The following is a 15,451-nucleotide window of genomic DNA, read 5'->3' on the forward strand; positions in this document are numbered from 1 at the left end:
CGAGTGGCCCAAATTCCATTTTGGCGCACACAGGCTTCCATACTCATTAGAATTCAGTGCTAACTGGCCCGACTAGTTCCTTACTGACCGACCTAGATTTCTGATGTAGAGAAACCCGTTCGGCCGTAGCCGTCTCACAGTGGCCATGCAATGTCCACTTGCACCTTTTCAAGGGTTTCGGGAAAAACAAGTAAAAATAAAATACATAAATATATGGAGCACATATTTAAAGAAGGCAATGGAAAAAATACACCTCGTGGTGATAGTCACACTCTCGGCAAATGCACTAAGCACCATTCGCAATTCAATTGTCACATTGGAGGCATGTTGTTTGGTGGAGGAGGGGTTGTTGGCTAGACAACTAATGGACTACCCGAAAGCTATCTTTTTTGACATTTTTGTTCCCAATATTGTGATCATCTCCCCATTAGGTTGTTATAGGGTCCACTTGGAGACATCGGACCACGCTAGTTGATCTCTAGCATAGAATTCCTTGACTTAGCAGAGCTTTGTGTTACTTATATAAAACCAGACACGGGATGGATCAAGCTAGCCTGAGTGAGGGCCTAGTAGTTAATAGGTTTTTGGCTCTTACCAAAGTGCAAGCTGCCCATTTTATAGATCAACAACAGTCTAGAGTGGTGTTGACTAAAGGGAGACTCGAGCATTATCCGACGGTGTGTACACTCCCACTCTTCGATTGATTCTTCACCCTCTCTCATGACGAATCCTCCTTGATTCATCTCCCTTCCTACTATACATGGAGGTGATATCCAGCAGCAAGCTCTCTTTATTAGGCTACCTAGACACTGTTTTGTATGTGATAGAGCAAGACATATGCGAGTTGGCTGCACTCGTAGAGTGGAGCATCCAGGAGAGATGCTCAAGAATCCATAGGGTCTAGAAGATCAAAGGCAGAGAGAACAAGGAGAAGGGAAGCAAAGAAGAGGAGATAGACCTTCGGTTATACAGGTTCTTGCTGCTCGCCACTGCTCCCGTCATTGCTCTCGCCACAGTCCTCAACAGCCCAGCACCCCTGCGCAGCATTGTTGTGGAGCACACCTGCCGCCATTGCCCCCTGCGTAGAACTGCAGTGGACACCTGTGCGCAACACTGCAGCAAGGGTGAACCCCATATGAATGAGTGAACCAGTCAACCTACGGGTTTCAAGAAGTGGTTTCTCCGTGCGATCGTCACCGACAAGAAACATGCCAAATGCAAAGGATAAACAAACACCCCCATCCAAGATGGATACAGGTACAGGTACAAATACAGGGACAGGTAAAGACACAGTTGCAGGAACCGAGAAATCGGTGCTATGCTCGATGCAAGACATTTGGGGTTTTATCTCATCCTTACAGGAAATGGTGATGAAGCAAGGTGAAGACATCAAAAATCTTGCACTAAAGAACCAGGAATTGGAGCACACAATCCAAATACAGAATCTGAAAATGCAACATCAAGATGAGAAAATTCAGGCCCTGCAAGATGCATTAAACAAACAGGTCTCCAATGTGCAAGACGCTCTAGCTACACACGATGAGAAGCTTGCACACATCAGTGATAATGCAACAGGAAATACGACCTCCTGGGCACATGTAGTAAGAAGTACTCCAAATGCCATTCCGCAGACACATGAGACGTATGCAAATGTAGATGACACAGAGTATAATGAGTGAGAGAAACGCAGTATGAATGTTGTGATCCGAGGCATCCCCGAATCTGACAATGAGAAAGTACTCATGTTGAATGCGGAGGTCACGGACCTCCTTGCAAACACATTTGGCATGCATGATGTAGTGGTGTATGGGGCACACCGTGTGGGTAAGCAGAGACCTGAGAACAATCGCGCAATTGTATGCACAATGTTGGATGCACGTAAAAGATCCATCATACTCGAAAATGCTCGCATTTATCTAAGGGACACCCCAATTTACATTAGTGAAGACAGGACACCCGCGAAACAAAAGGAAAGAAGACAGACATATGAAGAACGAATGAAAAAGAACACCACCCCCACAGGGGCAACACCACCAGAAGCATGACAGGAGGAAACCCATGGGACCACGAACATACACGTCACAAGTTGGAATTGCCGAGGTTTCCCTTGGCACAAAGGGGAAGGATTGACAGAGGTTTTACCACAAGCAGACATACTTTTTCTACTTGAAACGTGGGAACAGGACACATGTAGACTGCCAAGTATTCCAGGATATATTACACACTCGGTCTGGTGGCCTGGTACTAAGATGCGTGGGCAAGGGGGTGTTGCTATACTGTACAAGGAGGAAATGCAAAATCAGGTTAAGATATGCAAGATAGATGAACACAAACGATACATATGGGCTGAGATTTGTACATCTGGGAGATCGATGTTCATTGCGCGATACTACATCCCACATCGGGAATCCCCGTTCTATGATTTGCATAATCTCTCCAAGAATGACCCTTTTGCCGACCTATATACAGATATTGCAACCTACACACCGATGATACTCGGGGATCTTAATGCTCGCATAGCCAACATACACGTTCAATTGGTTGACTACTCAACCCATCCCGCCGACAAAGATGGCGCTCTTGTATTAGATGCAATATGGGATAGATGCTCATGCGATCATCTCATGAATGAACAAGGTTCGGCTTTGATATCCATGATGAATTCTATGCAACTTGTAGTCATGAATGGCACCAAGAAATTTGCAAGCTCCGGAACATACACATGCTATACATCAAACCATGGAAGAAGCACTAATGACTATGCGTTAGTTAGCCACAATGCATTGGATTTAATTGGACACTTTAAAATTGGGGCTCGGTCACCGAACTCGAACCATACTCCAATTCATGTATGTCTAGACCTCCCACACATGCCTACACAACGCATCCAAAAGGCGACAAGTTGGGCATATCGAATGCAAGCCACAAAGAAATTCGATTATGCCACTTTTCTGGACAGCCTATTGAGTAGCCAATGCATGTCCCAAAACATTTCAAAAAATTGGGCTACCTTTCGTCAAGCAATAGAAGAGGCTGCAGAGGTCACTATGGGGCGATCTAAAAGAAATCACCAACAAGCCAAAGGTCTCCCTCATAACCCATGGTTTGATGCAGAATGTAAAGCAGCCAAACGCAAGTTAAAGTGCTTCAATAAGTCCACGAAGGAGTGGGAAAGTGCAGCCAAGGAATACAAGATGCTGAAAAGGAAAAGAGAAGGATGCATGAACTTTTGGAGGAGGAGGAAGAGGTGATCAGATTTAAGAAAGAGCCCAAGAAAGCATGGCGCAACATGAAAGGAAAAAAGGATGATATAATGGGAAATTTCAGCATGGACGAAATGTATGTATATGCACAAACACTCTATGCTCCCACCGATGCTCAAATAATGATAAATGCTGAAATTCAGGTTGACACTAAGGAACCTATAACTTTTGCAACGGCTTTGAGAGGTTTGAAAAAACTAGCCACTGGGAAAGCCTCTGACATTTTGCACTTCAACTCCGAAATGCTGAAATGGTCGGGCAATGAAGCCAAGAAATGGATACACTGCATGATGAATCAAGCTATCCACCAAGGCATGCCTGAAGATTGGCAAGAGAATTGGGTCAAAGCTTTGTTTAAAGGCGGAGACCGTTACCTACTCACGAATTACCGCACCATCATGGTGGGCTCTTGCATGGCAAAACTTTTTGGGAGCCTGATAGAAAAGGATATTAGCACATGGGCTGAAAATAGTGGAAAGAGGGCTCTCGGTCAAGCAGGTTTTAGAGCAAAACATAGTACCATAGATCACTTGATTACAATCCGGATTATGATGGAAGAGGCGCGACTCAAAGGGGAAACTATGTACTGCTGTTTTGTGGACTTTAAGAAAGCGTTTGATAGGGTACCTCGTCATGGGTTATGGTCCCGCATGGAGACCATTGGGGTTCCCATACACTTGAGGGTTGCGGTGGCACGCCTATACCATGCGGTTCGATGTAAACTGAAAATGCAAACAGGCTTCTCCAAAGAGTTCTTTAGCACAATAGGGGTCAAACAAGGATGCCCTCCGTCCCCAACATTATTTGGGCTATGCATAGATGAGCTTGAGGACAGTATCTGCCAAACGACGCAAGATAATGGAGATGCACCAAACATAGGTCTCATTACTTTGCTACTCTTCATTTATGCTGATGATGTGGTTCTTTTAGCGCATAGCATGTCTCTCTTGCAAAAACTTTTGGATGCGGTACATACTTTCTGCGAAGCCATAGGACTTTCAGTGAATGTCACGAAAACAAAATGTATGGCGATTTGTACACACAAATCAAAGGATCAGCCCGCCCTTATGTATGATGGGCAAGAGATTCAAGCAGTGGACAGCTTTAAATACTTGGGCATCATTATACCCTCGAATCATAGATGGGGGCAATGTGCAAAAACAAGAATTGAAGCAGGACAAGCAAGGTATTACGAGTTTGAAAACATGTGCAAACAAAGCGTCACTAGAAGGTGGGAAATAAAGTCCATGACTTTCAATGCGTGTGTGGTCCAAACGCTATTGTATGGGGTAGAGGTATGGGGACCAAGTATTCCGGCCAGCACATGGAATGACATTGAGAAAATTCAGAAAAAGTTCTTATGTAGACATATGGAGATAAAAACCACAACACCATACTCAGTGATGCTATTGGAGACTAGACAAAGACCATTGGAAATGCTTGCCTTGCAAAGAATGCATAGATATCTCTTGAAGGTGAAGCTGACGCCTCATAACCGTTTGCCTCACATAGCATGGGAGGTAGGATGTAAGCCGCAAAAGAACCACAAAAGCAAGTTTCTCACCTCTAGCCTTGTTGAGGACATCAAGAAATGGTTCTCTAAATGGAATGTGGTTGCTGAGCACGAGCTGAATTTTGAACTACAATTACTTGAGGCCCTCCACAGCAAATGGAAGAATGCAATGCACAGGTCCAAGTTTGAATACTATTGCAAGCACATAAACACGAGATACTGGGAAGAGTACAAGACCGGGGAAACCCAAATACATATCGCAACACCCATGTCTTACCGTGCGAGACGGGCCATCACCTTGATGCGGACAAGATTACACATGCTCAAAAGTGAAACGGGAGGATGGCTGAATATTGATGCAAACATGAGGAGATGCACTCAATGCCACTAACCCTTGAATGTCCAGCATATGCACACATTCGGGTCGACTTTCCCCAACTTATTCAAGGATGTACTACATTTGAGGAGCTTCTCTCAAGAACACATCCCTCTCCAGTAGCACTAGGCATCTATCTTGCCAAAGTGCTAGAACATCACACCACACCAACAAACAAAATCACCACAGAATCATGACACGTCCCCTCCTTCACATGGGAAGGGGGGAGTCTCATATATGAGATTTTGGGTCCCATGGGTCATTTTGGCCCCCCGAGGACGTAAATACATCATCATCATCATCTCTCTCTCTCTCTCTCTCACACACACACACACACACTCACAAAAGAAAATAATCTTCTATTATAGTGGAAGTCAGTCGCAGTCTTTGGCGTGCCGGTAGATGCATGTTGGATCATGGTCAGCACTAGTAGCCCACCTTCCCACACACAGTCCAGCATGTGCTATGATCCACACGAAGTAAGAAATGCAATGCATGACCACACCTGAGATAGAAAAGGATGGTGACTGGTCATGTAGGAATGTAACCTATACTTTGAGAAGGCCAATCATCTCCTCCATGGTAGCTCTTTCCTTCTTCTGCGCCTTTGCCTCTGCCTCAAGCTTGGCAAAGCTTGCAATGAGCTCCCGGTTAGTGGTGCTGAGGTTGCTATCAAGTGTTTTCTTGGATTCGACGATCAGCTACATGAGATTCTTCTCTAGGCTATCAAGGTTGGCCTCCATGTTGGCCGTTGCAAGTGCGTGTTTCTCCTAGTTTTGTGGGTACATGAATCTTTCGCGGGCTTATTCTACAAATTCTAGGGGAGGCCAACCTCAATGGGGTGCTGAGAGAGAGAGAGAGAGAGAGAGAGAGAGAGAGAGAGAGAGAGAGAGAGAGAGAGAAAGAAAGAAAGAAAGAAAGATTTTTAACGTCTATGTCAGGCCGAAATCGGCCTATGAGACAAATCAAATGTACATGGTGTGTATGTCATCCGTCTATCGGAAAGACAAATGAAACAAAAACTGATACAAAACTGAACTGAGAGAGAGAGAGAGAGAGAGAGAGAGAGAGAGAGAGAGAGAGGCCAAAATGACCGATGAGAACAAAGAGTTACATCATGGTGAATCTACTACAAGGTCTGGTAAAAAGAAGGAAACTAACTAAACAGAAACACTGCTAGAGCTATAAAAGGTGGGTATCAAGAGCCTGAGGGCTACATATACAAAAGGTGGGTATGTATTTCAGAGAAAGATACCAAATGGTGGATGTGTGTATCAGAATCCGAAGATGGCTCACATTGGTTGGTGCATGATCGTGTCAATGTCCTCCACGATGAGAGTCTGCACAAGGCGTCTTCCATGTCTCGCTAGTATAGATCTGATCCTTTGCTGCAACGTCCTCCGATGATAGGAGCATCCCCTCATCTTGGGCCCCCTAGATCTTGCCAACTCTGCTGCTCGATCACTGAATATACCTCTACTAGTGATATGCCTTGTATCCCTCCTCTCTCACTGCTCTCATCTCAGCTCAATCTCTACGTGGAAGAACTCTGTGATCTGTCTCTGGGTGTGTCTCACGGTCTACGAGCCTCTCTCTCTCAATAACCCTGCTCGATGTTGAATCTCCACTAGATAGAGTTCAAGACATCTCTGATCCTGGTATCTCATAACTCTAGATAGAGGACCAAAACCCTCTCTAAAGAGGAAATGAAAGCGGCCACGTATACAACTGGCACAACCTGGCCTCTGCTTAGATGCCTCAAAATTGGTTGATCTCAATCTCCAACTGGTGTGATGATGTCCGAATCTCTCCAATAGCACATCGCAAGCCATGGGAGAAGTGAATATGCATGTAGGTAGGCCTAGATAAGAATCCATCCTTTGTGAGCTGGATAAAATGCTCTCTGTATGTAGCCATCTTCGTGCCCAACTCCTGTATAGGCTGTATCCATGCCCTCTTGGTATCCAGCTGGAATAGATGCGTCATATAAGTCTAGTGACCTCCCTTTGTCATGCACACACACACACACACACACACACCACACACACACACACACACACACACACACACACACAGAGTGCTGAAAGGGGGGGAGCCTCTCCATAGAGAAGCCGTGTAACTCGGACCATGTTGCCATCTATGCATACCAACACGATGTATCTCCCTGTGCTGTCAAGTGCCGTGAGAACTCCAGAGCCGACTGAGCATAACAATCTCGTGGGAGCTCGCATAAGTTGTGTATGAATGCCATTGATCTTGTAAGAGCCTCCACCACCAAAGGAGGGGCACCAACTCTGCTCCAATGACAGCATGGGAAACCAAGGCCTTAGCCTTGATCATCTTGGAGATCATGGAGATAAGTGGCCTCTCCATGTCTTGCCACCCATCTCTACGTCCATGCTGACGACTATCATAATCTACTGAGGGTTCCCAGATCTACACTCCATATAGCATAGTTGAGGCAACTAGAGTATCAAAAGGCCCATAGCTTGGTGCAAGGCTCGTGGAACTGATCTTGTGGACACATCTCTCTAGACCTCTCAAAGCTTCGTATGCTGTAGTCAGTCTAGTCTTTGTCGCTGTTCTCATGGAGAAAATCGGGCCCCAAAAAACCACCCCAAGGTAAGTGTACATATCCGTATGCTCCACTTGGTCCTATCCATAAGTAAAATCGGGTGTTGATCACTGACCCATTGTGCTATAGTATTGAATACCATGGCCTTGGTCTTCCCAAGGTTAGTAGACATACAGGTATCTTGCGCAAATGTGTGTAAAGCTTTAAGATGGCGCTACATCCCCCCCCCCCCCCCGGTGAATCTGAAATATGCACATTATCATCTACATACAACAATAGGGGTATCCATGTCTCTGCCAACTATGCCCCTCTGTCACCCTTCCTATCTATGTAGTTTGAAGCCTCATCCACATGCATGTCAAAAAGAGAGGGGGATAGAGGGCAGCCTCGTTTCACCCCAACGGTGGAGTGAATAATTTTCGACATCCCCTTCGGCGAATGTCACAAAGTGATCACGTGGCATGACCACTGGGCAGAATGACTGAGTGTCACAAACGGGAGCGCATAACAATATAAAATACATTCGGATAAATAGGATTTATCACTTATTACTGAAGCCAGAGGATATAGAGAGAAATAAATAGAGAGAGAGATAGAGAGTGAGAAGATCGACACAGTACTGGGAACAAAAAATGGGCTGGTCCCCCCCCGTAATAGTATCTTTATTACTGAGGAGAAGTCTATACAAGCACTTGAACCGAACGTATTACCACGTTCGTTCTAGAATAAGACTTGATGGTTCCCGGAAGCCTCAGCTTCCGATTCCTATTGCAAAACCCTATTCCAAGGAACTTCCATTCCTTATTCCAAATCCTTGAGAACCAAGGTTCTCGCCTCTGGATCTCACCTTCCAAACTCAGGGCATGACATCCCTGCAACTCTTTCTAACTCTCTTTCCAGAGTCCTCTTCCCGCAGAACAACTCTGCTTTCCTGGACACGAAGTCCTTACTTGGGAATCCCAACTTCCGGATCGCAACTTGAGAGACTACCTCTCTCCGATCCGTGGATCTTCTTCCCAAACTCGGGTACGAAACCCTTGGGCTGATCTGGCTCTAGTTCCTCAGAGCGCTTTTCTCCTGCAGAGGCTCATGCCTTCCTCTGCTCCTACTCCCTCACGAAGAGGAAGTACACCTGCAATCAAATACTCAAAGATCATAACATGAAAAACATTACCTTCAAAGTCTCGACGCTCGAAACGCAACTCCGTTCTCGAAAAGCAATTCCCCGGAAGAGATCTTTACATAGAAAAATCCTCTCTTCCAATCCTACACACAAAAGAGGTGTGTTCTCGGGTTCCTTCTCGTAAATCAGCCCCGTCTACGACATTTATGGGCTGAAAACAGAGAAAAACAGCAACTTGTCGCGATGGAAACATGCTTCGTAGGCACTTCTTCGCGAGGGAACTCGCGCACTGGGTCTTGGTGGTGACATCTGGTACACTTGAGGCAGCCATGGGCATCACTGGCAACGTCTTCTTTATGGTTGAAATCCGCAGTAGCATCTCCTCCTTGCAAAGATTGGTCCTCCTCTCTGAGTGAGGGCATGTGATGCTTTTATAGCTCCTAGCCACCGGCACGAATAGCTGCTCGCGTAGAGATCGCGGCCGTTTTTTTGTTTTTTTTTTTTTCAAAAATTTTTTCTCCTTTTTTTTTTTCTGTTCTGCCAGAAAATGAGAGAGAGAAGACGCTGGCTGATCTGTTGCCTTATTTATCAGATGGCTGCCCACTTATTAAGTGGACGGCCAGCGTATTTTAAAAATAATCTGAACCTGCCCAAAAACTCAATAAAACCTTATAAGTTCAAAACAATGCTTTCACAGCACTTCCCAGGCGTCCTTGGATGCAATCACATGCACAGTTGCAATGCAGACATAGACTTCCTCGCGGGAAAGTATCTGCTTTCCCGAAAAGCAATCCCGCTTTCTCAGAAAGCATCTGTTTTTCCTCAAAGTTTCCTCTGAACCCATCTTCATTCAAGTGCTTGCTTATCCTTGTGCACAATTCTAACACAGTTCGGAATTTCCTCCCGACTATGGATATTCCCTTTCCGATGCACCCGTCACCCACCTTGTGACGCATCAGGAATACCCATCACCTAGTCCTTTCCTACCGAACTTACGATACAATCTCCTTCACGATGCTCTATGTCACCCATCCTATGACGCATCAAAGATGTCCGTTCCCGGATGGTCGGATACTTCTTTCCGATGCTCCCTGTCACCCATCCGATGTGATGCATCAGAAGTACCCGTTCCTGGTGGCCTTACATATATTCCCGTTCTCAGTGTTCCCGTCATTACTTTAAATGACGCACTAGGAATACTTTGTACTCGAACGTCTCTAGTGAGAAAAACCCTCTCACTTAAAATTCCAATAATTCATTTAGAATTATTTTTTCCTTGGTGTTCCAAGCGAGAAAACCCTCTCACTTATAAATCCAATAATTCATTTAGAATTATTTTTCTGTAAGATAAAGCCAATTTAGCAACACTGAGGTGGACAGGCATTACGGACATGTGACGTGGAAGCTGACGTGGCATACATTACGTACATCCACAAATGGCGCTAGTAGGCAGCCCGTAAAACGTGCTGACAGGCTGATGATGTGGCACTGTACGGAATTCCTCAAAAAATGTTGTTGCTTTTTGGGGCCAACTTTTGGGACCATCGCTTTTGAGTTTAACTACTTTTGGGGCTCTGCTTTTGGCATCCCTTGTAAGAATAAATAAGCCCTAAGGGCATCACTTCTCAGAGCATTTGGACGCAGAGTCTGAGAGCGGAGGTCACCTACGGGAGTTGTACTTTGCTCAAGATTTAATAAAATAAAGAAATACTGTAAGGGGCGCCAGGTTTTGGGGCCAATACCTCTGGGCACGGAACTACGCCGCGCCGTGTCGTCTCGAATTGAACTGTGATTTAAGTTGTGAAGTATTTTCAAAGAATCTCTCTCTCTCTCTCTCTCTCTCTCTCTCTCTCTCTCTCTCTCTCTCTCTCTCTCTCTCTCTCTCTCTCTCTCTCTCTCTCTCTCTCGCGACAGATTCTAGACTTGGGGTGCCCAAGTTTGTTACAGTGATATTAGAGCACGGCCGATTTCTCTGCTATCGGGAAATCCGATCCTTCTTCTCGTGGCACGCATGGATTCCGAAAAGAATCAAACGACTCCATTTGCCATCTCCGAAGCGGGAGGCAATACGGAAAATTCAAGAAGATTAGCAGGAAATGAGTATGGGCCACCTCGGCCTTCATAGTATGAACTCATGGAGATGCAATGTCAATAGCAGGTTGACGAGTGCCTAAAGCAGATGCTTCAATTTGCAAAGGATCCACAGTATGCCAAATTTTTGACCCGGTACTCGATGGATGAAGTGCATACTCATTGGCAGAAAGCCATTGAGTCACCAGTAAAACCGGCAATCAAGAAACCTCCTGTCCCACAAATGTTTACTGAAGATGAACTCTAGAACATTGTTGAAAAGCAAGTCAACCAACTATTTTGGTCAAAGGAGAAGCAATTGAACAAGGGAGTTGTTCTCTAGTTACTTGGGCCGAAAATCCTCTTATGAGAAAGCAAGAAAACAGAAGAAGTGTGTATGCTTTAAAGCATTGTCCAGTTCGTCCTCATCTTCTTCTGACAGCTTGGATAGCTCATCCTTTTCTGGCTCGAGTGATGAGGACAGAAAGCGCAAGAAACAATGAACGGACTATATGTTTTATTAAAAAAGGAAGCACTTTTACAGAGCTAATCAGTATGATTTTCTCGATGACAACGACAAGAAGGCCAAGGAATTCAAAGAAGGTGGACACGCGGTAATTTCGAGATGCTCCTAAGGCTTTAGCCTTTATCCAACAGTTTAATATAGCATTTTCTGGAGGTCGCTACACAGAGCACTCCAAAATCAAACAGGCAACATTCCTTTTTAAAGGCAATGCACGGACATGGTAGTCCACTCTCTTGTTAAGGAAACAAGCACCGACAAAGTGGCTGAAACTCAAGAAACTTTTTATTTCTTCATGGCTCACTCAAGAGTATGAGCGAGATGTGAGAACCAAGTGAACCGTCTTTGGATGATGAGGGGTGACTGTAAGGTGCAGCGGAAGTGAATGTTGAACTTTGCTCAAGATAGTGCTCCGAACTGTGCTCAAGGTTCCTTTTACTTACGGAAGGGAGAGCCTTCCGTTCCTTTAGTGAGAGAGTGCAAATGATCACAAACAAGGTGAATGACACTGTGAATGAAGGTGCTGAGACTGAGAGATAGAGAGAGAAGAATACGACACCAGAATGTTGTTAAACCCTCCTCCAAGGGCCCCACTCTCTATGGCGAGAGAGGTCTATGCTATTGATTGCACAATCCTTGTACAATGGTCTAAAATGCAATGGACTTGCCGACGATATCGACGACGATGATGAGGACAACGAGACGGGCTGAAAACTGAAAACACTAGGGGCTGAAATCTGCAAATCTTCTATCTGCTGAATTCTGACTCTTGGTCGGCGATGATGGCGATGACGACGATGCACTGAAAACGTAGATGCTGAAATCTGCGAATAGCGGGCTAAAACTGCAAACGTTGGCTGATATGACAGTGCGGATGCGGGAAGGTGAGATCTACAAGGTTTGGGATTTGATCTGCGGAGTCTAACTGCCGGAAACTGAAACGCTAATGACTGGGCTGGTTTTGTCTCGCCGGGAATCTACAAAATGCTAGGTGATCTGCAAGTTGCAAAAACGCTGGGCTCATCTCTTGACTGCAAAAACACTAGGCTGATCCTGTGAACTGCTAACACCAGGCTGATCTGCAATTTGCAAAGTGCTAGGGCTGATCTGCAATCTGCAAAGTGCTAGGGCTGATCTGCAATTGCTTGAAAACGCTGATGTAGTCTTGATGGCTGAAAAACGCTAAGTCCTCCTTCCAGTCTTGCTGAGAAGGTGCATTGCCAGAACTTGGTTCCCTGATGCCTCTTCTGCCAGAAAGTGCTAGCGCTAGCTTTCTTATATATTAACTTGCCAAAGTTGCCCTACCTAGTTTCCCAACAAAGTCACTTATTAATAATAAGTGAAAATGGATTAAATAGGGAAAATGGGTTCTTTGCACTATAAAATACTCATGATGGCTACTGACTATAATCTGATGATCAAGTTGTGTGCAACCAGAGGATATGCAACTATTCTAAGTGTCTGGACATGCACGGCCTACGAACAGACTCACAAAGGTGCCAGAACACTTCCTAAGCTGACCTGAACCCTAGACCTGAAGTAGCTTGTCCACATGTACATAGGGTTAGATGTGCAAGGGACAGTGACACTTTGGATGATTACTGTGAAAGATTTTGGGATACTTTCCTTCCGACCTCTTCTTTCAAGAAGATCAGTTTTAAGGAGCAGATTGAGAGGGTTTTGTTGTGGACTTCCCAAAGAAATTCGAGAGTACTGCCTTGAGAAGAAGTCAGAGTCCATTCAACAATTGATGGGACATGCTAAGTGGGGATTCGCTATGCATTTGGGTAGCTTGACTTACCCACCATATGAGCCTTCGACAAGTAGAAACAGACAACAGACAGACACACAATCTCGATTGACAGAAGATCAGAAAGAAGAATATTTCAAAGCAGGGAAGTGTTTTGAATGTGGAGAACAAGGATATATATCTGCACAGTGCCCTAACAAGGCACAAGAATAAGGTTGACTGACAGAATGGAAATATAGCCGGACAAGGAGATAATCGTTCTAGAACAAATTTTAGATAAAATAAATTCTAATCTGTGTTCAAAGTACAAGAGTGCAGGCAAGCGCTCACACTAAGACTATGCGTCCAGATGCTCTCAGTTGTGAGAGGCCTACCCACATATTTAAAGATTACAAGGGGTGCTAAAGCAGAGCCCAAAAACTGAAAATCCAAAAGCTTTCAAAGTTAAAAGCTTTGAAAAATAAAGCAAGAGAACTCTCTCTCTCTCTCTCTCTCTCTCTCTCTCTCTCTCTCTCTCTCTGATCTTCTTGCATAGCCAAAAAGAAAAAGAGTTCTCTTTCTCAACTTGCGTGGAATAAAGCAAGGTCCAAAAGCTGTCCAAAAGCATTCAAAAACTACCGCAATCAGAGCCGCTTTTTGCGGGCGTCCGTACAACTGCCACGTGGCAGATTTTCCTCAAATTCCGGACCTGCCTTACAGCCAGCCACGTTAGCTTTTTAGATCATTTCCATTTCCCTGGGGTGTGTGTATACACATGGGCAGCCAACCACGTCACTAGTTTGTGACATACCCCCCTCTTGGAAGCATTGTAATCGCCCTCGATTACGCCTGCAAGACAAACACAAGCCATAAACTGCCTTAGCAGACACTGACTGTTAGTACCAACGCACTAGGAACACACATCTAGCACATGTACCAATCGACAGTCACATCACAGGACATCACATGACAAATCACATTCAATCATTCATCGGGATCTTAGACCATGATTTATCGGCAATGCAATCAGCAATCGCATCTAGATCCACTCAAGACCTCATAGATGCCCGATTGACTAATCCCTATTGCAACCATGTCTATCAAGATCATTTAGACCAAAATGCTGCAACCATTTCGTCTATCAGTTCCTGAACTTAAAAACAAGTCAAGAACAAATCAGTTTCATATTTTCCGGAATTCCATTTCATAAAGTCATATAGCAGAATACTGTCAGCTCTCAGTATCCCTGAAGCTCAAAGAGACATAAGTGACTCTAATATTGAAAAATCAAGGCATCTGTTGACAAAGGAGCGGAGTAACTTCCCTCTTGTGCAACCCACTGCAACAGATCTCCGACCAAGCTGAATTCGGGGTTCCATTTGGAGTAGACTATGCTAAATAAAAAGCTTCAAGGTAAAGTTCCACAATCTGAGGAGTATCTGCTAGGTCCTCCTCCTCCATCCACTTCGCATCCAATGCAGGATAGTTCTTGAATTTAACCAAGAACCACCTTCTCACTTTACCCTTATTCTTTCTTTCCTTATGTGCCAAAATCTGTTCAGGAACAAGGATCTCCTCGTTTTCTTCCACTTCGGTTTGCTCATCATGCTCCCTATCTTCGGGCACACCTCCTTTAAAAGGTTTCAAGAGACTCACATGAAATGCATTGTGAATCCTCTAAGTGTCAGGCAGTTTCAATTGGAAGGAGACATCATTGATCTTTTCGGAGATCTGGAAAGGTCCGTAGTATCGCATACTAAGCTTAGGAAAAAGCCTCTCCTTTCCCTTCTTCTTTCTCAAGTGTGCCTTCTCGAAACATAAGAGCACCCAATCATTCTCCTTCAATTTCAAATCGCGACGATGGCGATCCGCTGCCTTTTTCTGTCTTTCCTGAGATTTCTGCAAAGCCTCGCGGACCTTGGCAAGATCCGTGTCTAAGTCGCGCGTGTACTCATCGGCTTCAAAAATCTTATCTTTTGTGCTTAGGAAACCTTCGTAGCACCTTCAATAATCTCAAATGGCGCCTTCCCCGTCGAAGAGTGTATCGTGTTGTTGTAGGCAAATTCCACCAAAGGTAGATACTTTTCCCATCGAGTCTTCTAATCTGACCTGTAAGACTTCAATAAATCTAAAACCACTGAATTGGCAATCTCAGCTTGCCCGTTAGTCTACGGGTGGAAAGATGACGAGAACTGCAACCGTGTGCCAATGTTCTCTCAAATTGCCTTCCAAAACAAACTCGCAAATCTGGGGTCCCTGTCGAAGACAATCATCTCAGG

At 44.8% G+C, this 15,451-nt stretch overlaps 2 protein-coding genes across 5 annotated transcripts in view; one reads left to right on the top strand and one right to left on the bottom strand.

Moving 5' to 3' along the window:
- KCO1 (Outward rectifying potassium channel protein) overlaps positions 1 to 15,451 on the bottom strand; it is a 116,481-nt gene that overhangs the window by 17,119 nt on the left and 83,911 nt on the right. The gene's annotated exons all lie outside the window — the stretch shown is intronic.
- LOC147465202 (uncharacterized) lies at positions 1,326 to 1,679 on the top strand. Its single transcript, XM_086518832.1, has one exon. It carries the CDS (start codon positions 1,326 to 1,328, stop codon positions 1,677 to 1,679), a length of 354 nt encoding a protein of 117 aa, XP_086374958.1.

The sequence above is a fragment of the Adiantum capillus-veneris genome, chromosome 1 (assembly GCF_014529385.1).
Source record: "Adiantum capillus-veneris isolate H3 chromosome 1, ASM1452938v2, whole genome shotgun sequence".
NCBI classification, from domain to species: Eukaryota; Viridiplantae; Streptophyta; class Polypodiopsida; order Polypodiales; family Pteridaceae; genus Adiantum; species Adiantum capillus-veneris.